The sequence below is a fragment of the Onychostoma macrolepis genome, chromosome 11 (assembly GCF_012432095.1).
Source record: "Onychostoma macrolepis isolate SWU-2019 chromosome 11, ASM1243209v1, whole genome shotgun sequence".
In the NCBI taxonomy this organism is placed as follows: Eukaryota; Metazoa; Chordata; class Actinopteri; order Cypriniformes; family Cyprinidae; genus Onychostoma; species Onychostoma macrolepis.
The window spans coordinates 16,238,995-16,264,536 of record NC_081165.1 but is presented as its reverse complement, the minus strand read 5'-3'; the positions used below and the strand labels follow the sequence as shown (position 1 = coordinate 16,264,536).

At 36.0% G+C, this 25,542-nt stretch overlaps 1 protein-coding gene across 1 annotated transcript; it reads left to right on the top strand.

Moving 5' to 3' along the window:
- The first annotated feature begins 825 nt into the window (after positions 1-825).
- alpl (alkaline phosphatase, biomineralization associated) lies at positions 826-20,437 on the top strand. Its single transcript, XM_058792188.1, has 12 exons — positions 826-941; positions 4,651-4,783; positions 5,540-5,659; positions 7,482-7,597; positions 8,798-8,972; positions 9,768-9,943; positions 11,328-11,468; positions 11,892-11,961; positions 12,048-12,182; positions 16,237-16,428; positions 16,501-16,620; positions 18,236-20,437. The coding sequence occupies exons 2-12, from the start codon at positions 4,714-4,716 to the stop codon at positions 18,499-18,501; spliced, it is 1,581 nt and encodes a 526-aa protein (XP_058648171.1). The 5' UTR covers positions 826-941; positions 4,651-4,713; the 3' UTR covers positions 18,502-20,437.
- Positions 20,438-25,542: the final 5,105 nt, after the last annotated feature.

Below are 25,542 nucleotides of genomic sequence, written 5' to 3'. Positions count from 1 at the left end.
AGCGACCTTGTTGTTAGTAAGCTAGACTTGTGACTTTTTGCCTCAGGGAAACACTTATAATGAATTCTAGCTAGCCTAAGATATAATGAGTCACATGAGAATATGTTGCACATTTGTTGTTATATATTTTTTATTTTTAATAGCTTACTTAATTTGTGAATTTATTTATTTTATTTATTTATATAACTTGCTCGGATAATTACCAAAAAATAGTGCTAATGTTTTACTATTTTGTGCATTTCTTAAATTTGAACGTGCCATCTTTACATATAAACACGTGGAAATTTGAAAAATTATAGGCTACTAAGGCCTATATAATATAAACCATCAAGTTTTATGCTGCACCGGTGCACATATCACTTTTCTTATGCTTTATATTTTATTTTAAGTTTTAAGTTTACTATAATTGTGTAATTCTTATTCTACTCTTCTTTTTTTTATTTATTTATTTTTTTAAATTAACTAGCGGGGATCAAATTGAATTGCTGAAAACTGTTGTGGATTTGATATATTTTGACTTGACTTTTTTTAACTCACTACTTAGCCTATTTTTTGTAGCCCGACATAAAAATGTTGACTTAGAATGTTTTATGAAATCTAAAACATCAATAAACATGTACTGGCATATGTGTTAATTCTGAATTGACAGTATTATTGATCGTGCAAGAAATGCAGGAATGAAATAGAAATATTAGAAAGCTACTGTCCTGTATGAGGTTCTTCTTCTTCAACTCAGACGGCTCCTATCAACAGGAGGAGCTCGCGCTTCAGATTGCGCTATTATTAATAGAGGACTCTACTAACGGGGTCTCTCTCTCTCTCTCTCTCTCTTGGGCTGGCGCATTGTTAAGCATTATAAAAGCTCGAGAACAGCACGTGAATGTGAGTCCTGTGTTGCTGGAATCGCAGAGAAGAGGAGTACGGATACATATAACACGAGGGTGAGTAGGATCACTTTTAGCGCTGCTTATCTGCTGAATGACTCTGTTCATTCACCGCTACATGTGACTGGAGTTCTAATGACAACGCTGGGAAGAGTTGGAGAGTTGTGCTGTTATTAATTCAATACAATCCAACAAGTTGCAACAAGGCTCTCCGTTTGCATAACGGCGAGCTGCTCTTCCAACTTTACTGCAATTAAGCAGCAAACCGGGAATTAGAACGATACGCTTCAGTGATGTGGGGGATGTCGATGGTTTTCCTGTTCTGTAGAGCGCTAATCGCTTTTTGGCAGCCTATGGCTACAAACAGACATCGTCTGAAAAGATGATAGGATGCAATTGAAAAAGAAGCGCTTTTCTGGTCATCACTGCACATGAGGCAGTGGGACGTTGTAGAGTGGCGGGGAAAACGATTATTACTGCAAAGATGTTGATTCTATCCATATATGCTGACAAATAAACTCAAAATATATGGGCCAATGATAAATAAATATGCCCGAGATAAAGAAATGTGACCTATGTATTCATATTGGTTGAATACATCAATCGAGTAATAAATACTAGCCTAATTCTTTCATTTTTAAGGTAAAAAAAAATAAATAAATCGTACAGATATGACATGTATATGAAGAAGTTTTTAGGATATTTCCATATGACACGAAAACACGAAATTATTAAAAAATAATTTTTAATTCAAACAAGGAAATGTTATTAAAATATGTGATTAAAAAAAAAAAAATCTTTAATGACCTTTACACTGTCCTAAAGGTATGAAGGGGTCATCTCTGGTTCATGGTGTCCTTGTCATATGACAGTAAAATAGCTTCCTGCATGTTTGATTTTGACTTGGATTTGGAAGTTTTTATTCGCTACTTTAAAATAATTAATTTTAATAGATTATGACAAAAATTAATTCAGACATTGAAAAATGTTAATCACAGGAGAGGTCTATTTGAATTTCATTTTAATCCAATTATGAATAATAATGTAATAGTGCATGTTGGACAGTCTAGAGAGAAAAAAAATTAAACATACTAAGTGATAATTATTAATGTATTCATTTATTTTATTTTAGGGAACAAACTCACTTTTCTGTATAGTTTTACCCTTTTAAACCTATGCATTTCCTGACTGATTTAAACTAATGGAATTTCTATTGTAATTTGGATCCAATCCGAAATGGATCAAACAAAAGTCATCTAGGAATCATATAAGATAATGCTAAATAACATTTTTGTTCATCAAGTAGGATCTTATCTGATTCTTTGAGGATTCATGTTTGATCCCATTATGATTGGTTCCAAATTATGATCAAAATTCCATTAGCATTCCTTCAAAATGTTTGGACGAGGGATCAAACTTTTGAGACAGGGCTATGACATTCTGTGAGACTCAATAAATTCCAGCCTTGTGCCTCTCTCTTTCTGTTTCTGCTTTCTCATATTTGTGACTGCACTGCATGATACTAGAACAACTAAAACACTTTCCTGTTTTACCTTACTTTTTAAACCGAGGCATTTGAGAGGTGTTAGAAGAAAGAAAAACAGAGACGGCAGAAAGAGAAAAGTGCTTCCTAAGTGCTTCCCAGACATAACATGTTTGTGAGCATTTTATTGATCATGTGCCCAACTGATTTGTATGCAATAATACTAATGTGGAAGATGTAACAAATGCACAGCTAGAAAGCCCAGAACAGTTTTGGTTTATATGAACTTGAGAACATTTTGTTAAAAATGTGTGCTAGTCCTTAAAAGGGTTTGTTGTTCAGAGACTCTTCAGCATAATTAGTTTTGGTTTTGACTTGTGTTAGTGTCATGTTTACCAAGATGTACAACCTAATAAAATCCTTATGTCAGTGTTCGATGTTCTGTGATCGAATGGCCTCTGGGATGTTAGTAGGAGTGTAATGTAAATCCTGTTACATGATGTGATCTAATGTTCCTGTTTATTAGAGCGATAGAGTTAAGCCTTCAGGGGTTTACGGGCATTAAAAAAACATAACAGGTTCTGACAGAACAACACTGATTTGTTGTGCAAAAACAGGATGGCAGTCCAGAGTCAACATGAAATTGCATGTCCTACAGATAGCATTGATCTGACAGGTCTGAAATGAATACTTTATTTGCACTTTCAAAAAAGTCTCTTTTCATAAAATGAAGACGTGAAGGAATATTGCCTCCATCAGTATAATAACCCTAATCCTCATCCTCCTGAGCGCATACTAATAGAACAGATCTCATTTGCAGTTGTAGTTCGAGTCAGCGCATCAAAAACAAGGATAGCTGGTTACATATATGTTTCTGTTTTGGACGGTTATACTTCCAAAAGAAGGACATCTCTACATTCTGATGCCATGAATCGAGAAGGAGTTTCGGTTTTGTTGACAACTTTGTTCTCCGGTTTGCTGCTCCTTTGTGTTTTGGCACTGCTGTGTTTCTTCACCTGCAGACTAGCTTCAAGAGTTCTGCCAGTTGGAGCCCCACTGCGTTTTTGACAGAGCGTGTGAATGAGCCTCAAGTCATGGTAAAAGTCTCTTTGTAGCAGAACTAATAGGAAGAAAATGCTTAGAAGTTCACTGGTTCAGGTCTGTGTGCTGTTGGTGGTGTGCCGATTGTAACACAGGAAACATATGCTTTTAATAACTTGCATTAGTGATTGGTTGTTGGCTTCATGATGATTTTTAGGGTAGTGAACTTTTTTATAACCAAATACCAAAGGGTTTGGGCCAGTATTAATGAGATTTAAAAAGTGAAACAGGCAATTAAACAAACAAGATAACCACATTCCTTAACAATCAAGAAAGAGAAGCTCATTCATTTCACACTTCAAAACTGCGTGGGAAATACCAGACCTGAAAGAACCCAAGCTGTGCATTTACTCAAGCATTTCATATTTCAATGCACTACGTGACTAACACAATGCTCATTTTTTCCAGTTTTACAAATGTAAATACAAAGTGGTCAAAGCTCAAGGCAGCATGGCTAACATATAGGTTGATTGAACACATGGCTTTGATACTGATTGATGCTTTCTGTGCAATGACTAAAGACCCCATTAAAAGGATGTGAAGTAAGCTGAGAAAGTGTGTGTTCGTAATAGAAATCTTGCAGTCCTGTGCCTTGGAACAGAGGTGTCCAGTTAATCAGCTTTGTCATGCCTATTAAAGCACCATGTGCAGTGGCACTCAATCCCATTAAAGTGACCTTGACTAAAGAGTAGAAGACAGAAAGGTTTAATACTAATAATGCAGCTATATCACGTTTTCAGGTGTGAACTTTTAGGTAGGTACACAAATGAATGTGCAAATATGCCACTAAATTATTGCTTGTATCAATTTTTGTGACATGCATCCTCAAGTCAATCATATTTCACTTGTTTTTGCACATGAACATAAGATTGTGATGGAAAAAATAAACCTTGAGATAGTAAATAGTTGTTTTCTGTCCTTAAAGAGGAAGTGTGTCATTTCACACGTAACAGCAACAATAATAATTGTTTTCAAACTAAATGTAGACCTGCCCCAAACTCACACCATTGGTTGAGCTGATATATTTATGTTAGACTGCTCAAACAAATAGATGGAAGGGCCACAGTAACACAGAGTTCAAATCAGCATATGAATGGCTTACTTATAGCTATCTCTGAACATTGAATTGGGAATAGACAGAAAATCTTAACACTGACTAGACATTTCCTTTTTTCATTGCAGATCCTTGAGTCTTCTGACATCCTTGGAACTTGGGTTATTCTGCAAAACGGCGGCTGATACAAAATGAAGGTCGCTGCACTCTTTATCCTTGGTTGCCTGATTAGGGGAGGAATGGCAAAGCCAGAATTTCCAGGTCAGTTAAGACACTTTTTTTGTTTATTGGCATTTTGCCATTATTAGATATGACAATGACACTTTTCTCTGCAATGAAGAGCATATTGTCTCTTTAAAATTTAATAGAGACAGTTTTAGAACACATTATAGCTGTGCTAAATCCTATTCCTGAAGACCTACCTTCTTGCTAAGTTTACCTCCAGCCCTAAATCAAATACTTGTGAACCAGCAAATCGAGATCTTCAAGAAGACTTAAGGATAATAGCAAACATTTGTACTGGAGCAGGGTTGGAACTAAACTCTGTGGGAAAGTAGCTCTACTTTAACATGAATAAGCACCCCTGCCTTATAGTTTGCTTGCAGGATCTTTGATTTATGCAGAGTCACATTGTGTCAGATGAGTGCTTCATAAACGATGTAACACCATCTCAGACCACTGAAGTTTGTACCAACTATAGACATAGAATAAAACTCATTTCAAATGTACATTAGCTTCCATAAGAAGATTGGGCCTTTGGGTCAGATGGTCCCAGATATGTTCATTTACGTGATTGTGGGTTTTAAGAAGCTTATGTGGACTGAAGAAGACATGCATAACATTGAAATTTAATTGTTGTCATCGTAACATTAGAGAGCGATAGCATACTTATAATCTCTAAATGGATACTTCCAGTCTAAGGCCATGATCATTATCTTGTTTTGCAGGAGCAACTTTGTTGTTTGTGTATTATAATTTGTGGGCAGATGTGTAAACATGTTTTCTTATGGCTTGTAGAACAAGAGAAGGACCCTGATTTCTGGAAGGAATGGGCACAGCGCACACTAAAAAATGCTTTGACCCTCCAAGACCTCAACAAGAATGTTGCCAAGAACATCATCCTTTTTCTTGGGGATGGTAAGTCACGCAATCGGTGGATCTTTATCATGAGATCATTACTGTTGTTTTTTCCAACCAAGTCTTGTAAACTGTTTGTGCAATACCAGGTCTAATAAGAGTTAAATATTTTTAAAAGCGCTGTTAGAGTGTATGAACCTGCTTCAAAATTAAGCATTAACATGGGTAGTGACGGATACCAAGTTAAGGAGAAATAAACAAATTAACCATAGTCAATGTCTGGATGCACTCCAGCTTGCACAGTGCATGAAAGCTGGGCAAATTTGAAAAAACAGTAGTTATCAAAATAAGCCTAGGTGATAACAGCAAGGAAGGATGGAAGGGAAAAAAAGGTCATCTGAATATTGTTTACAGAAAACAGATAATTACCTCAGAAATGGTCCAATTTTACAGGAAGAATTTGGTTTATTTTGCACCACACCCTGTGAAAGCTATGCCAGCATATAAGCACCAGTTTACAAAAACCTAAAAAAGCTATCTTATGAAGCCTCGGTTCAACCACTGTCATGTAGATTTATTGCAGTTCTCACTGTCCACTATGACAAAAACCACATACCAGCCACAAAAGGATGAATTCACATACGATTATCTAGAAGCCATGGCTGAAATAGAGATTGAAGAAGATTTGTATCAGTTGACCTGCTGATTTATGCATTAAGATTATTGAAATTGTAATGTTTCTGATGATTTTCTTGGAGGTCAGCCAACCAAGTAAAAAAAAAGAGAATATATCCTATTTTATTAAAATATTGCATCACTCAAAGCCATGATAATGTATTGTTGATTATGTAACCACTCTGACAGATTCAGTGAGTTCATTCAAGTACTGAGTTCAAGAGTCCATCAAACAGTAACTCAGAGCTGTTTTCCGTTTCATGAGAGTCATTTGTTCATGAATTCGAATTCACTGGTTTCACTGTATGTTTAATTCTCTAAAAAGAAGCAGTGTGAAAGACTCGTTCATGAATCAAACCACACTGACTGTATTTGATTAACTAAAAATAACCAAATTCAAAGAGTCATTTGTCAATTGTTACACCAGACTACACAACTCAATAAAAAAGTTTCTTGCCATTATTTAGCAGTACACAGTCTTGTCATCTCATCACATTCAATTTGGACTGCAAACATGGTTAAAATATAACTTATTTTGCTGGTTGACTGTGGGAAAAGTTTTCAAGATAAGATCAGGGTTTAAAAAAAGTCGATATTGTTCAAAGGAGGTTATAGAATGCTTTTAAAAGTCATAGTTTTAATATTGAAGATTACCTTGTCCTCATGCCAAGAATACAAGGTAAACAAATATGTATTTGCATAAACATTTTGAGTACTTGCAATTCGATCAAATTGCTCTGTTTTGTATTTCAGAGTACTTTTGATACAATTTCAGTTTATAGCAACTAAAGCCAAGACCCTTATTTCATACATTTACACATTACAATAATTACATTTTGAAACACTGTGTAATATTTCATGATTTACTTGAGCTTTATATAAGTATAAGCTTTAAAGACAGACTTTAAACCTTCTTCTCAGCATACAATTTTGTACAATTCTGCAAGCTTGAGATTTTTAAGTGGACTCTAATTTGCCTCATGCTATAGAGCAGGTTATGTCATTAGTGACAAGTGGCCCTTTCATCTCACAATTATGAACAAAATTCAAGATATAATTCTTGTTCATTAACATAATATTGAAATATCTCAAGCACCTTTGAGGTTCTAAAGTAAAGGCAGACTATGTTGTTCATGATAGAAGGTGCTTGAAGGATATGTTGTTAAAAACTAGACTGTGTGAATGACCCAACCTTTGTTGTGTCTAGGCATGGGTGTACCAACGGTCACAGCAGCACGCATTCTAAAGGGTCAACTGAGTGGACAGAATGGTGAGGAAACACAGCTAGAGATGGACAAATTTCCCTACGTTGCCCTCTCTAAGGTACGTCCCACGTGCTGTAATCCCATCATACCATCCCTTTGTGCTTATAATCCATGCAGTCGCTCACCCCGGGCCACAGAGAACAGACTCAAATCATAGTTTAATTTCTCTAACGGTCACAGTTCTGCAACGATGACTCTCTTGTAAATATTTCACAGATGTTAGCTGTTATTAAAATAACATCTGTGAAAGATAGTCAATTATTATTAATTATTAAGATTTATGCAGCTGTTTTCTTTTTGGCTTCATGTAAACTTTTCACTTAACCCTTCATTCCAATATTTGATATACAAATTTCTAAGGGCTCTAAATTACTAAAACTGTTGTACACAATCTATTACACACCATTGTCATCTGATTGATGTTTTAAATGTTTTTAGCACGTAAAAGACCTCTTAGTATAATTCTAAAACGTTCCCCTTCAAGTCATGGTGCACATATCTGCTTGCTGTGAAATCTTACTGATTTTTTACTGAAGTCAGCAAACAAGTTTAAGAATATCATTTATATTGTTAGTGATATTTCAAGATGAACACTTATTGGACTGAAGCAACTTAGATGGACTCGATTATCAATACATAATTTTTTAAGAAAAATTATGTTAAAAAAGGAGTATCAGATATGATACATCAGGCTTATGAGGACCGTTTTGGGAGATTATTTTAATATGCATTATCTGCTATACTGTTGTAAAGATCTCGTTGATTTACTTTACAAGCTTAGAATTTCATTTTACGTTTTGGCCATATAAATGACAGCAACTGCACCAAATCTCATATTTTTGCATAGCTTGGGAATAAAATTGAGGTGTATTTTTTTTTTTTCTCGTGTATGAGCTCCAGATTCTCCTCATACTACATGAGCCATAAAAGCCAGATGTATCAAATATGATACTCAACAAAAAATACGTGTGGAAGCCTTTTTAGATTTAAAAAAAAAAAAAATGGTCTAAATGTTCAATAAAGCGTGCCATTTTATTAGATATTATTTCATATGCTTTACAGGGTTATGACAGTATTTTTTGGCTAAATTAAAAAATACAAACGGTCTCAGACTATTGGACTCATTATAAAAATCATAATTGTTTATAATCATGCTAGATGCTGAAAAATGCTGAATGGACATTTATAGAGCTACACTAAGTGCACTAAGTACACTTTAATTTGCAGCTATTAAAATTGTTCACGTTTTTCCCCCCAGACATATAACACCAATGCTCAGGTCCCAGACAGTGCGGGCACTGCCACAGCATATCTGTGTGGGGTGAAGGCCAACGAGGGTACGGTTGGAGTGAGTGCAGCAGCTGTAAGATCCCAGTGCAACACCACTCGGGGGAACGAGGTCACCTCCATTCTTAAATGGGCCAAAGATGCAGGTAAGATGCCGTGTTGAATCCTCTCACACAGCAGCTATAATGCCTTTCTGTCCCCGACTTCTATTGCAATTAGAATATAGATGGGATATTTGTTTCTAGGCTTATTTTTATGCTAGCAATCCATTAACTTGTTTTTGCATGAGAGAAACAAAGGTTACACTGGCACATAAAGCAGGTTGAGCAGATAAAAGATTGAAGAAAGTGGAAAAAACACGTCCTTATCTGAAGTAAAGGAAGAAATGAGAAGAGTGACAGTTTGACTGATGAGCGTGACACGCAGATGGCTTGCTCATATTTTATTCTCATGTTGAAAATAAAAACAAATGAAGCGTTTTATAAGATGTAAGTCCTTTGCCGAAGGTAGAGGTGAATGAAAGTAGCCAAGTGGAATTTGTACGACATGACCAGAATAAACATTTAAAATCCAGCTGAGAGGTTTAAAAGGCGGATGGTCCAATCAGTGTCAAACTGATAACCTGTCCTGATCTGAGTACAGGGTAAAATGCTTTCTCACTTGGGTGCTTGTGTCCAGAGAATGCATTAAATTACTGTACCATACAGCTGAGTGACCTTAGCCAGACAAAAATAATTACAATCAAACACTGCAAAGCTGATGCCGTGCATATTTCAGTTGGTTTATTCTAAGTCAGTCTGTTGATTAAATATATGTTATTGAATTGCTAGATAGACGAGGAAAAAAATACAAAATCCAGTTGAATATACAGCAGTTAAAGTGGTAACCATGGCCATGTCCCTACAGGAACAATTAACACTTTCAACCTGTAATTTCCCCAGGCAAATCAGTGGGAATTGTCACAACAACGCGAGTGAACCATGCTACTCCGAGTGCGGCGTATGCACACTGTGTAGACCGGGACTGGTATTCAGACGGAGAAATGCCTGCTGAAGCAGTCCAGAGCGGATGCAAGGACATCGCCAGACAACTCTTTGAAAATATCCCTGACATTGATGTGAGTTTTTTTTTTTAATGGTTATCTTCCAATTTTATGAACTGGTCTTATATAGTGTTGGGTTGGGTCATTCATATTTAAACAGTCAAACCTAAATTTATTCAGACACATTTCTTACATTATCACAGTTTATTTGCTATAGTTTAGTAAATGGTGATTAAATATGACAAGAAGAGTTAAACTGTGTCAGAACAAATTAATCTTGATAATGCCAGATACTGTAACTTTGATAGAAAGGTATGTAATGAACTAGGTTGAATAGCTGTCAGCTGTTAAATGTAAGTACACAATTGGATAATACCAATTTAGATCAACCAATTAGCAAGCAATGCTTAATCTTGTTCAGTCTGTGGTGTAAACAGGTTGCATTAGCAATTAAAGAAAAACACAAAACATGGTCAGGTCAAAGTGTCTGAATAATTTTTGGTCCTAAATATTTATCAATTTTACTGGTAGTCCACTGTATGAAGAATTTTGAGGTATAATATGTCACAGTTTACTTTATTTAGCTATCCTCACTTACATAAATGAACTATAGTGTCCTGCACCCACTAGGAAAGAATATCAAATTTCAATATCAAAAATTGATATCTGGTGTCTGAATAATTTTTGGTTTGACTGTATGTACTTATTCACATATACAAATGTATGAAATAAAAAAACAAATGCATAATAATGTATATAATGATAATAAAATAAATTAAAAAGAACTATTAAAATATTGATTAGAAATTATTATATTAACAACAACTATAAAAAGAATAAGAAGTGTGTATTACTATTATTACTAATGGTAATATTGATAAAATAAAAGTATGATTAAATGTAAAAGTATGTAAATGTAAAAATGTAAAAGTATGAGTTGTAAAAGTAAAAGTTATACATTACAATGTTGTTGTTGTTAAAATGTTGATAAAATAATTAGTTAATAATAATATAGTTAAAGTGTTTTTTAAACTTGTTATTATTGTTAAATAAATTATAAAATATAATGACAAGAATAAAATTAATAATATGAACAATTATAACAACAACAATATTAATGCTAATAAAATAATTTGTATTTAATATTTTAAATACACCCATATTAAATAATAATATTTAAAACAAGTATTATTAATAACATTTTCTTATGAAGATTAATACATATTTACAATTATTTAAAAATTTAATTATAAATTATATTAATTAGCATAGCAGTTATAGATTATAGAGGTATAGAGGTGCAGAATTGTAAATATTTCTACTTTATTGCACATCGTAAACATTGTTTATTTGTTTTACATTTTCAACATCTTTTGGTTTAAATGAGATTTTCTTTTGGACAGCACTGTGTACAATAAATGTGTGATGTTTCCCTTTTCTTCTTGGTTTGGATGGACAGGTGATTATGGGGGGTGGGCGGAGAAATATGTACCCCAGAAACACACCAGATGTGGAATACCCAGGAGACAAGAAACACAACGGTACACGCAAAGATGGCAGGAACCTTGTGGGGGAGTGGACTGACAAAATGAAGGATAAGGTGAAAGATGAAACAAGGGAAAAACAGGGCACTTCATTCCATCTTTTCATTTACAATGTCATGTTCAATTCAGTTCAGGAAAAAAAAGCTTCCATGCTATGCCTCTGCTGACAAATCTCTTTTTCATTTTCTTTCTGTTTGCCTGACTCTGGCAGTGTATTTGTGCTCTTTTGATGATGCCCTGTTTATTGACTTCTCTGAATCTGATCTGATGCTCTTGAGGCCCCTAAAGCAGGCTTTACAGCTGTGCAGTTAATAACAAATGAAGACAATTTGTCCTTGTTGTGAAACCGTATTACAGAGATTTGGTTGCAAGATATTGGATCATAGCAGTGTAACACATTCTATAAAGCATCTAGATAAGAGAGTATGGTCATTTATCTAACCTATTTCTTGTTTTTCTCTTAACCTTTGTGTAATCAGAGAGGTCACTATGTTTGGAACAAGAAGGATCTCCTTTCTCTGAATCCAACCAATGTGGATTATCTTTTGGGTGAGTTTCATAACCATTACCTTTTTTGAGACGATGATTTACTTTTCCTGTTTACATTGTCTTTTTTTGTTCTATTTGCACTGCAGGTCTGTTTGAGCCGGCAGACCTGCCCTATGAGCTTGAGAGAAACAAAGAAACTGACCCTTCCCTCACCGAGATGGTAGAGGTGGCCATTAAGATCCTCCGAAAAAATGAACGCGGATTCTACTTGCTGGTGGAAGGTAAAAGTATAGTGTACATCACCAGTCATGAAACCACAGTATTGTAACGGGAGGTCAGTTCAACATCTGATTAAACTGCAAACAATTATTTTGCATTTCTCAGTGCTGTGGAAGTTAGTCAATCTACTGCAAATAAATTTTATATATATATATTAGGGGTGTCCCCGAATAGTCGACGATTCGATGCTTCGATTCGAGGAGCCTGATTCGACTCCCGGTCTCACAGTCGAATATTCGTGGGGTGTTATGATCATGCCATTTTGGCTATATGGGGGTGCTCAATGTCTGATTTCACATCGAACTACCGGTTTTCTCCCAATAAGTTAATATACAGCCTATTATGATAATGCTGTAAATAAGAATCTAAAAGAAAGAAGCTTTAAATAAATATTAGCGTGCATGAATAAATCCAACCACCCCTATAGATTAAAGTTTCGCTTTCTAATCCGTCACCGACAGAGGAGCATGGCGGCAGGGATTCAAATCTTTAACAAAACTCAAATTGACACAGGCACAGTGGAAGACTTTTTCGATCAAGTAGGGTGTAAGTGATTTCAAAACATTTCACTCGGTTTATTTGTATCGTGTATATATTATTTATCGCGTATAAGATGCCTTTGGTTGAGTTACGCTACAGTAAAGCCCTTCATTGTAGTACTATACGGTGATTATCTCTTCAGCGCACAGTGCGAGCAGGACAACAATGCAGAATATTAATAACTATGACTGGGACTGTCATATACTGTGCATAGCATTATAATGAGAACATTGTTATAATAAAAGGCTGTGATTTTTTTAGTGTTTAGTTGTGTTTCTGCATGTTATTGCGTGAAGAACGCGCGTCCATAAAAGGAGTTCATTCAGAGCCGCGCAGACGCGTTCATGTGCATTCGGGGCGTTTTGTGCAGATAGCCTATAAATGGTAATATTAACGTTATGTTATATAAATAACGAAGCGTATTCTATGTGAGATAAATGAGTTAAATCCCATTGATTAAAAACTTGCTATCATGCTTCATTCTACTGGTCTTCTTCAGCGTGCGCAGCTCAAAACAGAAATGCAGAACGTTATAACTACTATCATATATATAAAATGTTATAACAAGAGCACTATTGTAAAAAAAAAAATTGTGAATTCTTAAGGGTTTCGCTGACGTTTAATGTTAACTATCTTTTAATCAAAACATAAAACATTATTTACCCTGTTTGTATCTGCGAGGCGTCCGTTACACATTTTCCCTGTGTATTTATGACTATCGAACGTCTGACTTGACTCTTGGTATTGTATTTTGCCCCGCCCCCAAATATATGATTTGACTATCAGCAGTGGCGGATTTAGCAAATTGGGGGCCCAAGGCGAAGGTATGTATGGGGGCCCCCCCCATCCAATCTTTAAAAAGAAAGTACTGACTAAATGGTGGATAGGCAGGTAAAGCTAATCTACGGGGAAGTAAAGGTTGGAGAGGAGAGAAAAAACCTTCCCCTTTAAACCCTGCATACACTTTACTCCAAAATGAAGATGGAAAGCAGAGAACACAGTGTAGCACAATACAAACTAACAGTCACGATGGAACCCAACAGAGAATAAGGTTTCAGATAACACGTCTTTGCCAAAATGCCAGGAAACCAGCACTGTTTATTCTTTTTTAAGATCAAATCAATATAACCAGCAAGAAAAGTTAGGGTAAACCCCCACAAACAGTCATATACTTAACAAATACTGTCAAGACGAATAATTTACTTTGTATGTGTGAGTGAGTGAGTGAGGTTGCAGTTGGTATTACTTGAGATTGACATTTCAAACATTCTACAAACAAACCTATGTACATGATAGTGTGTGTGTGTGTGTGTGTGTGTGAGGGAGAGAGGCCATTGCATAAGCAGACCCATGTACAGGATGCAGGGTATGACAGAAAGTGTGTGTGTGTGTGTGTGTCTGTCTGTCTGAGTGAGTGAGTGAATGAGTAGTGAGTGAGAGGGGTAAGAGGGGCGAACTGGGAGAGGTGAGGTTGCATTTGGCTCCAAGCAAATCCATGTATATCCACGTGAGTGTATGTGAGTGAGTGAGAGAGAATGAGACCGTTTTACATGTAGAAATTACATGTTTTTTTTCTGTAGTATTTACTTCACCACAAAATCATTTTTATTAGGGTATGGCTAGGGCTATTACTAGCAGAAGTAGGCATTTGACTCACCAAAGCCCCATCATCGTCATCATCGGTGTCAAAATGGCCATCACTGGACAACTCTTCCACCTCATCTGTGTCAAAGTCGATAACACTGTCGGTGACGGCGGGCGGCAACAACGTGATGTCCTTTTCATTGATTTCTTGGTTAATGTTATCCTCAACTACAACTAGCGCCACTTCACAGCTAGCTGTTGCTGATGCTGCTGTAGCGGCATGTTCAACGCTTTGGGCTGTCTGCATCCCCAACCCCAACAACAGTAGCCGTAAAAAAGTGTGTCATCTTCAGCAGCGTTGCCAAATACTTATCTGTGTCTTTTCGTTTTTTTCTCTAATTTGAGCCGCTTGGGTAACATCGTTTCATTTTCGCGTCTTGCTTCGTCTCTGTTTGTGTACTTCCCAGTCCTCCTGTCACTGTGTGTTTATCTTTCGCGCCGCGCACCGTCACGGACTGGTCCATTTCATTATGAAAGTAGGGGCTGTATATGTGTAGGGACAGATAACCATGAACTGGACATTTTAACTACTACTTCAATGTTTCAACGTATTTCTTAAGAATATTAATACAATTCACCATGTTTTTGAAGCGTTCATGATGATAAGGTTTTTTTTTTAGTTTTTTTTTTTTAGTTTTTTTTTTAGGTTGGTTGGGGGCCCCCCTACTTCGACCGCCGGTAGGGGGCCCCAAGCAACCGCCTACCTATGCCTCTATGTTAAGACCGCCACTGACTATCAGTCGACTATCGGCATGATTCGAAAATTCCGATTCGACTATGAAAATCCTTAGTCGGGGACACCCCTAATATATATATATATATATATTTATTTATATATATCATAGCCTGGTATTATAATGAAATGCATGCAATATAAGTATATATGTGATCAAAAAAGAGAAAACTAAGAAAACTTGTCACAAAACCTTTTGATGACAAATAATGAATTGAATAAATTAATTTGAAGCGCTCATTAAAATTAATTGGACGATTGCCTTAGTTTGCTTGTAGCACTACAATCACTATGTTTCCATCACCCTGCTTTTACGCGCATTTTGAAATATCGCATCAGAAACGAGTAATTGCGTATTGCGAAACTTCATATTTCTGAAAAAATCCCTTAATTCGCAAAAAGTTTTTACGCTCACTTGAGTTGGTTTTTGACTTGTGCGAAAAAGGGTTGATGTGAATAATGGAAGATAGAAAGATTGCTAATAAATACCTCCATGCACATTAAAACATCATGTGACTTTGCATGACGGTATAGGATAACCGATCTTGTTGCACAGCATCTGAAATGTTATGATCCTTCTTAAACACGACTGCATTCCCAAACAGCACCAATGACCGCATTTATTGTGTTTTGTCTGCTTTCTCTGAGGTGCAAGTAATTCATATGAAAATTATATTATTCAGTGGCTTCTCCTACTTTTCTTAGTGATATTTAGTGCCAGTTTATCAGGAAGTGACGATTTTGTTCTTTTTGACTCGTTGAATGGAATCGGTACTTATTCGCAAATGTTTTATGCGATATTCCAATTTTGCGCATAACTTAAATTCGCAACTTTGGATGGAAACCCGCGGCTACTGTGACAAAAAAAGCACACTAAACCGCTTATTAATTGAAGTAAAATTAGTTAATTTTATTCATTTAAAAGCTGCACTACAACAGCTCCGCTACTATCACATTCCATAAAAATGCAGGATTGCTTTTAATTAATTTTACTATTAATAAATTCCTCAACATTGTGTATTAATGTAGGATCAAATGTTTGAAATGTTGTTGCTGGTATTGAAGGGAAAGATGTGTTGAGGTTTAGTGTATGTCTTTATGCTCTGAATGAGACCGCTGACTGAGCTGTATGCTGGTAGGTGGGCGCATCGATCACGGACACCATGAGGGAAAAGCCAAGCAGGCCTTGCATGAGGCCGTGGAAATGGACCGAGCCATTACCCGAGCCGGTCTCCTCACCAACATTTATGACACACTGACAGTCGTCACGGCTGATCACTCTCATGTCTTCAGCTTTGGAGGCTACACACATCGGGGAAACTCAATCTTTGGTAGGTAATGAAAGCATGTTGGGAGAACTTTAATTATAGAGTATGGTGTGATGGAAATTGTCTTTTCCTAAGGTTTGGCCCCCATACTGAGTGACATTGACCAGAAGCCCTTCACATCCATTCTCTATGGAAATGGCCCAGGGTTCAAGTTGGTTAACGGTGCTAGAGAAAATGTCTCAACTGTGGACTACAGTAAGTAATTACAGACTTATCGTTTCCTGGTTCTGCCTTGAGACCTACTTTTTTGGGATACTTGGAATGTTGGGATTTAGGTTCAATTGTTCCTGTTTGGCTGTTTCTTACAATTCTATGGCATATGGCAACAAATAATGTAAAACGTCCATACTGTAGCATACAGTAAGGGTGGATACAGCTCTGATGGTACAGCTTGATGGATTGAAATGCTTACAACTCATTTTGCGGAAATGAAAAGGCCTGGTTAGAAATCAAGTGGGAATAAAGCATATTGGATTTGTGGATCTGCTTTTCTAAAATGGATTCATTGCAGTGCATCAACCCTTGCATTCAGGACTCTTCAACATTTTTATTTAGTAAAGGACCCCTCACTGGATTAAGAGACAGAGAAGACATATATTCTTGTACACTACTGTTTTTAAATTAAAATAGTTTTATTCAGTTTTAAGGACGCAATAAACTGATAAAAAGTGAGAGTAAAGACAATTCTAATGTCACAAAAGATTTCTATTTCAAATAATGAAATTATTCAAATAGTGAATTAGAGTAGTTTCATGATTTCCATATTAAGCAGCTGTTTCTAATAAGAAATCTTGAGCTCCAAAATCAACACATTAAAAGGATTTCTGAAGGATCATGTGACAGTGAAGACTGGCTGCAAAAAATTTAGCTTTGCAATCTAAATTACATTTTAAAATAAATAATAAAATAGATGTACTTACATTACAATATACTGTATTTCTGATCAAATGAAAGCAGCCTCGGTGAACATAAGAGATTTCTTTAAGAAACCTTATCATTCAAAAGTTTGTGGTTGCTAAGGTTTGTTCATTTACATTTATATTTGAATTTTGCGTAATATGTTTTATTGTGGAGAGATTTGTTGTAAACTACATCATTGTGACCCACCGTCCTTATTGAATTGAATCTCTGATGCACTGTCAACTATAGCATGTAGGCGCCCTAAATATCAAACTCAGCAGTAGTTGATGATGATAAAGTGAATCTCTCTCCGATCCCACCGTCCATCTTTCATACTCTTCTTCTATATGTTTGACAAGCCATAGAATTATGGGTATTGTTCTGACTCGGGCTCTCTCTTCTCTCATTCTCTTCCCCATCACTCTCTCTGGCTTTCACTGTTTGTCTCATTACTATTCCACAGCATAGGTTTGTCTGTTTCAATTGCTGTTTTCACTGATAGAGCACAATCCAAAAACAATTAAGTAAAATGCATTGTCATCCCTGCTGCTGACATTGTTCTGTCATTCATTTCCAGGACAAAGAAATAAAAAAAAGTACCTGTAGTTATTAGTATTGACAAGCAATAAAGACAAGAAACTGCTCACTGCTCTCAATTTTGTTTCTTTGGTTTTTAATAAGTATTGTTTTATTAAATATTAATTTAATATGAATTGTAATTCAATGTTAATGTAGCATTACTAATTTATTTCTGCTTTATTTCTGTTTTAACTGTAATTGTTAACATTCATATTTGTATTTAATTAAAGTAGTGTGTTTTTTACATTTTAATATTTAGTTTTAATATAATATAAATATTAAATATTAACGCATATACATTATACATGAACACACTTTCTTCTGTCTTCAGAGCAAAACAACTATCAGGCGCAGTCTGCTGTTCCCTTGAGCATGGAGACTCATGGCGGTGAAGACGTGGCGATATTCTCCAAAGGTCCCATGGCTCATCTTCTTCATGGAGTCCAGGAGCAGCATTACATTCCCCACGTCATGGCCTACGCAGCTTGCATCGGCCAAAACAAAGACCACTGCCGTACAAACTCCGGTTCCCCTTCTCTCAGTCACGTCTCCCCTACACTGGCCCTTCTTCTCTCAGTTAAATGGCTTCTGTGCTGACCCCTCTTCTCTGGATCCTCACTTATCTTACCGTGGTTAGATCAGAAACTATCCTAACTGGTTCTTTCAAGTGGAATTTATGATTTTTTTTATAACGTGATTAGTTTTTAAAGCATTTATCAACATCGGGACCAATGTGTGGGCATTATGGAGGGCTTGAGGCCAATTTGAGAAGATTTTGTCGCAACAACAAAATTTCAATTAATTATTTTCTTGCTGGAGTACTGAATAGCAGAATTACTATGATTCAGTATAGCAGCGCAAATGTCAGTGTGATATTGTCGTTCTATAAATAATAATAATAATAATAATAATAATAAATAACTGAAAAAAGTTGTCCAGCAAAAATACTTCCAAACGATGCCGAATGTTCACGCTTTCTGTGTCACAAGGCAACTCACAGATTGATAGTCTGTCTGGAACTGAGAATGCAAATCAGAGGATCGGAACCAATTGTTGTATAACAAGCTCACACTACACCATTTTAGCTCTGAGAGTTTGTGAGGTCTGTCACGTCACATGAGCATTTTCACTTGTCTCTTGTGAAGATTTTATCTGCTCTGCATCAGTAAAAACATACTACACTACCATTCAAAATTTTGGGATCAATACGTTTTTTTAAAGAAATTTATACTTTTATTCAGCAAGGATACATTAAATAAATTTATTAAAAGTGACAGTAACTTTGTGTTCACAAAGTGACTTTCTGTTTATTATATGATCATGGTTTCCACAAATATATTAAGCAGCACAGCTGTTTTCATCATTGATGAAATTAAGAAATGTTTCTTGAGCAGCAAGTCAGCATATTAGAATGATTTCTAATAGGATCATGTGACACTGAAGACCAGAGGAGGAGTAATGGCTGCTGAAATTTCAGCTTTGCATCACAGGAATAAATTACATTTTATGTATTAAAACAGAAAAGAGTTATTTTAAAATGTATCGATATTATGATTTTAATGTATTTTTGTAGAAATAAATGCAGCCTTGGTGATCAAAAGAGACTTTCAAAATGATTTTTAACAATTCTTACTGATCCCAAACTTTTGAACGGTAGTATACATTAGCAGCAGATGTTTTCAAGAGAATTAAAAAATAAAAGTATGTTTATAAGATGTACAGAATAATTACAATGCATTGCTTTTCAGATTATGAGTGCTTTGTGCAATGAGTTTGAAATTTGTGTGGTGTGAACTTGGCCTTTTTACTTACCTTATATTTTGTCCCCCAAAAATGTTAATAAAGTGATAATTAAATGACTAGAAATAAACAAAGTAGACAGTTTGTGCTTATTAGAGAATGATTTTCCTACATTTGAAATCAAATACAATCTACCTCACTGACATGTAATGCCTTAAGTGCATTACATTCCCCTGTGAAGACCAGTTCAAAATTCCCATTAAAGCAAGTCACAAATTTAAAGCAACCATTACTATTTTTAATTGTTACTTTTTCAGAAGGACTATTTTCTTTTACTAGTCAAGCCATGTTTGCATCCCTTGTATCCAAAGTAAAAATGTACATTAATGTTTGATTTGGAAATGCTTGATTCTGATTATGCTGATTTACCTGCATTATAACTGTATCGGTAACCTGTTTGAAAATCAGAACAATTGTTGTGTATGTTTTTGAAATACTGTTTATCTACCATGTTTTCACATCACTTTATTGAATGCAGAATCTGAATGATAGTTGTGCAATTGTTGTTTGTTTATAGCATCTGTGAGTCTCTTTATGAATGTAGACAATTCATGAATAATGGCACAAATATGGATTTAAAGTAAATGAAATGTTTATTTTCCTTGGCTATTCACTTGGCCCCAAATCAAAACATGCCATTATAGCAAACATTGCAAGTCATTAAAAAATATACAAAGCTCTGAAGATGGTGGAAAAAATTACATAATAAAGGAAAAAAATATGTGGGGAGAAACATTTCGAATGTGTTATTTTGTTTTAGGTGGCTTTCATTCACTGTTGTGGTTTTTGTGAAATGCACAGAGCTCCACAGTAAATGGAACTCTGTGAACAATATGGAAAAAGAATATGACTAACATTGACATTTAGACATAAGGATCTATGCTGATAGCTTAAAAAAGCCACCGTCATCAAATTTTAAAGACTTTTAGGAAAGGATATTTTATGACACATCGTGACCACTGTGCTCAAATGCATTTCCATAAAGCACACAATTATGCAGTACTGCAAGAAATTTCTATAAAACTAGTGAGCACCACCAGCTTGCACTAATCTGTCCTGCAGCGTGATTCAGAGATAGATTATAACTCAAATATTTTAGTCTCCCATTTATGTCCTAGTGTGTGACAAACCAACCAAATTCTCTCTCTGTCTGCCTGCTGCTTTAATGAGGGAATGTGATATTTGTATTTGATGTCACCTGAGAGACTACCTCTATGGAAATGAGTCCAAAACTCATCTTCTTTTAGCTTCTATGACCTCTGTCGGTGTCCCAGTCGGGCTGTCTTTATCATCATATAGCCATTTTGCATTACAAATTGCATGACAATTTGCCAGAGCTTCCCCACCCCCTTCTCCAAGGCTAGTGATTTTTATATACACTATCTAGATCTTCCTATATCACCCTGGCATTCAAATGCCAGAGCTGATCATTTCCATAGGCTGAGAGCACTAATGTCCTTCTGGCCTTCAAATGTGTTGATAAGGTACGAAGCAGTGGGGGAAGTGTGGCAGCTGCTGTACCCTGCACTGTTGAGAAATTGTGCTAAATTGAGATTTTAATGAACAGTATACAGAATAGAGCCTGAGACAAAAAAAAATAAATCTTTTTTTTTCAGCAAGTGGTCAGTAAAAAAGGTGCTTAAGCCTGAGAAATCAAAGTGGGACATACAAATTATTAGCTGTAAATATCTAATCAGCCAATAACATGGCAGCAACTTATTTAGACATGGTGAAGACGAACTGCTGAAGTCCAAAATCAGCATGAGAATAAGGAATAAAGATGATTTAAGTGACTTTGTACAAGGCTTGTTTGTTAGTGCCAGACGGGCTGGTCTAAATATTTCAGAAACTGCTGATCTACTGGGATTTTCAAAATATCCAGTTCTGTAGAAAAAATGCTTCCAAGGTCCAAGGGGAATGACCAGACTGATTCAAGCTAATAGAAAGGCAGCAGTAACTCAAATTAACCGAGGTGTGCAGAAGAGAATCTCTGAAAGCACAGCACATCAAACCTTGAAGCAGACCACACTGGGTGCCACTCCTGTCAGCTAAGAGCAGGAAATTGAGGCTGCAATGCACACTGCCTCACCAAAACTTGACAAAAGATGTTTGGAAAAGGGTTGCCTGGTCTGATTTCTACTACGACATTTGCTTCCTACTTGTTCATGGTGTGTTTGACTTTATGCAGTGCTGCAGAGACTGACATGCATTGGAGGGCTATACGCCCCAAGCTCTAAAGGCCATTGAGCTTGGTCCACCACGGACTCTACCGGCCATGGCTGTCGTTGTCCCTGTGCTCCAAGTCTGGTGCTCTCAAGTCCACTGGTCCTGAAGGTCATTCCACTGTCCAAGGTGCTCTTGACAATGGCCACTGATATAATGTCCGTTTGGGCTGCACACACTTCTCCAGAGGCAGCCGAGTCCACTACAACTCTGCTCTCGAGTTGTTTTGTTCAAACTCAGTTGCGCCAAATCTATCATAACCATAGCAAATTAAGATTTCACTTGATTAGCTAGGAGACTACTAAAATTGCCCACTCTAGTGATGATTTGGACTAATGATTTAGTAGCAAAATCTTCTTGTATGAGTGCATGCTTCTGAATTTACAGGTACTTACGCCACCCTTAATGTGTGCTGGCGCCCCACAGGTTGATAACAGAAGCTGTCCATGAACTTCCTGTGTTCTCTGACGCAGCTACGGAGGCTGCCAACACCTGCTCTGTTACAGCCATGGAGGCCGTCCACGCCTGCTGAGTCATGGTCTCGGTGGCTGTCCACACCTGCTTAGTCACGCCTGTTCTGTCACGGCCACTGAGGTTGTCATTACCTGCTCAGGTCATCTACACCTGCTCAGTCATGGCCACGGAACCAGTTCTCACCTTCACTGTCATGGCCACACAGGTTGTCAACAACTGCTTAGTCATGGCCACGGAGACCACCCAAGCCTGCTCAGTAATGCCCAGGAAGGCAGTCCATGTTTCTGCTTTGCTATGGTGGTCTATCAATTTGGTACTGTGGTCTTCTGTAGTGCCATGATGTCCTGTTCCATAGTTTCTCCCTGAGTGGGCTTCATCTTCACCATGGTCACCCGATCCTTTATGGTCTTATCCTCTGCTTCACGGTCTAGGTCGTCCTCTACAAACACAGTCCAGGCCTGCAACCATGCCATGATCCAGACTTGCTTCCGCTGCATGGCCCATGTCCGCCACCATGCCATGAGCATTGTTTTTGTCAACAATTTTTTGGGAAAAAGGAGTTTAACCCTGATATAAACCTCAGGGGCTCATATGCATTATTAGCTATAAATATTTAATATTAATATATATGTATACATTTCATCTATTTATAATTTATATAAAATAAATAAATATTTAACAGCATTTAATATGTAATAATAATAATAACAAAATTTATACAAAATAGATATTTACTATATTTAACCAAATTATTATTGTTATCATGAAATATTACATTTTAAACAATACATAGTATTACTAAATATTATTATGCTAATGTCTTTTCTATTTCAATTAATTATCTATTAATTTCATAGGTTTGCAATTTTTAATCCAGATTACAAACATTTGTAACACATCAAATACAGTTTAAAACCAACCAACCAAAAAAAAAAAAAAAAAAAACATTGCTACAAAAACTATGCCAAATACTGGGAACAGTTACGTTTTAGGCTAGATATTGAGAGGTTTGGTGGCTAATTTGGGACCAAATGTTGATGTATACTGACAGTAGTTTTTATACTAGGTTCATTTAGATTTTCTCACAACAAAACATATGGGATTTTGCCTCTAATTCTTTTTTTTTTTTAAAGGCGCAAGACACCAAAGTGCACAATATTCGCAGGATAGTGCCAGTTACAGATGACCCTGAAGAGAATTTGATCATATCTTTAAAGCCTCTTTGGAGCTGCTGTGACTGACAAAGAGAATCCATCAGAGGAAGTCTTTATCTGTGAGAGCCGGGAATGAGGGCACTGTCTGACAACGCTAGCACGTGGCACAATTGCAACTTTATCTGCCTCTCGTTTCCTCTCTCCTATGCTCGTTTTTAATGCGTCCTTCTTCTGTCTATCCTCTTCCTCTAAAAGGATCCAGTGTGAAAGACCAAGTCCTCTGCAGAGCTGATCTCATGATTGGTCTTCTTGAAAGGCCTGGCATAAGGCATGCGTAACCAGGCTGAATAATTGAGGGGAAGGGGCTTTGGATGGACTCTTGCTCTCTCAGATCAAACCCAGAGATCAGGGCCAAGCTGACAGCCTCTGGCCGCCCTCATAAAGGGAGTGCTGAGGCTGCAACAAGATAGTAATGCTCCCTTTTTCAAAACTCATATCCTTCCCCTATCACTCTGTCACCCTGACCTCTTACACAAGACTTAAACAAAACAAGCACAGCACACACAGCCTTCAGAAGCAATCATAAAGTGACAATGCATTTAGAACAATCTACTATTTTTAGATCAGTCAACATATTTGATTAAATGTGAGCTTTACTGTGGCTTAGCAACCAAACATATAAATTGTGTGTGCATACATCAAACAAACTTATGTAATATATTGCCAACAGGTCATTTAGTCCATTTTTGATTGTTTTAGCTGATGTCCTGGTACAAGGAGTGGTGTCGGATCCAACAGGTTTGTGGTTCAGTGGAGAGGTCATGAAACACATTTATTAGAAAAAGGGCTTTTAGGTGCATTGACAAAGCATTAGTACTGTATACACTGGTTGTGAGTTTCCCCATAACTTATAAGCCAAATATATACAGTATAAGCTTTTTTCCATTTTCTAATATCTTTGTCCTCACCCAAAAGCAAATTTAGAAAAGTGGACAATAAAAAGAAAAAGTGGATGGAACACGTGCATATACTCCAAAACACGTTGTATCATTGTTTTTGATGAACAAGCAATATAGCAATAAAAAAACATTATTATTAATCTAATAATTGCATTAGTAATAACAATAATAATAACAACAACAATATAATGAATCGATAATATATCATATTTTATAATTTTTATAATCAATAACGTGTGTATATGCAACAAATTTGTATGTGTGTGTGTGTGTGCGTGCGTGTATGTATGTATGTATGTGTATAGATAGATAGATATATTAGTGCTGTCAATCTATTAAACATTTTTTACTAATTAATCACACATTTTTCTGAAATTAATCGCGATTAATCCCACCTAACATTAAAGTTTTTAATTATACTTTTATATTGCAATAATTTCACAACCAATATTTGAATTAATGTACACACAACATAGAAAGTATATTTCAAATATTTGTTTAATGCCATCTTTTTTATGACTGAAGGCAAGTATCACTGATACTAACTGATGTCTCTATGAATTTTTTTCCTAATATTTAACCATTGATTATAGCCATTCAACATGCAGTATAATTGAGAGCTATCAATTTAACATATATTAGACTTTTAAAAAATAACTTATACTTTAAGTGAACTTAAAACAATCTTCACATAACCCCATTATAATAAATGTCATATACCTGTGCCCTTCAGGAAGAAAATATAGCCTAATTTAATAAAGTTATCAAACACTAAATTCTAAATTAAATAAAGATAAAGTAAAACTACAGAAGTTATTGATTTCCTCTTTTTAATTTTGTTATTTGATTAACAGACATCATAGCAGCTGGTTATTAGGTTATTTTGGCTGCTACTTTAAAAACTGCGGATCTGACACCGATTTGAATGTGATTCATCATGAATGATAAATACTTGCATGCACAGTTTTAAGGCAGCTTTAATCGCCTTCTTTTGTAACTTCATGACTTAATTGACGGCATAATTACAA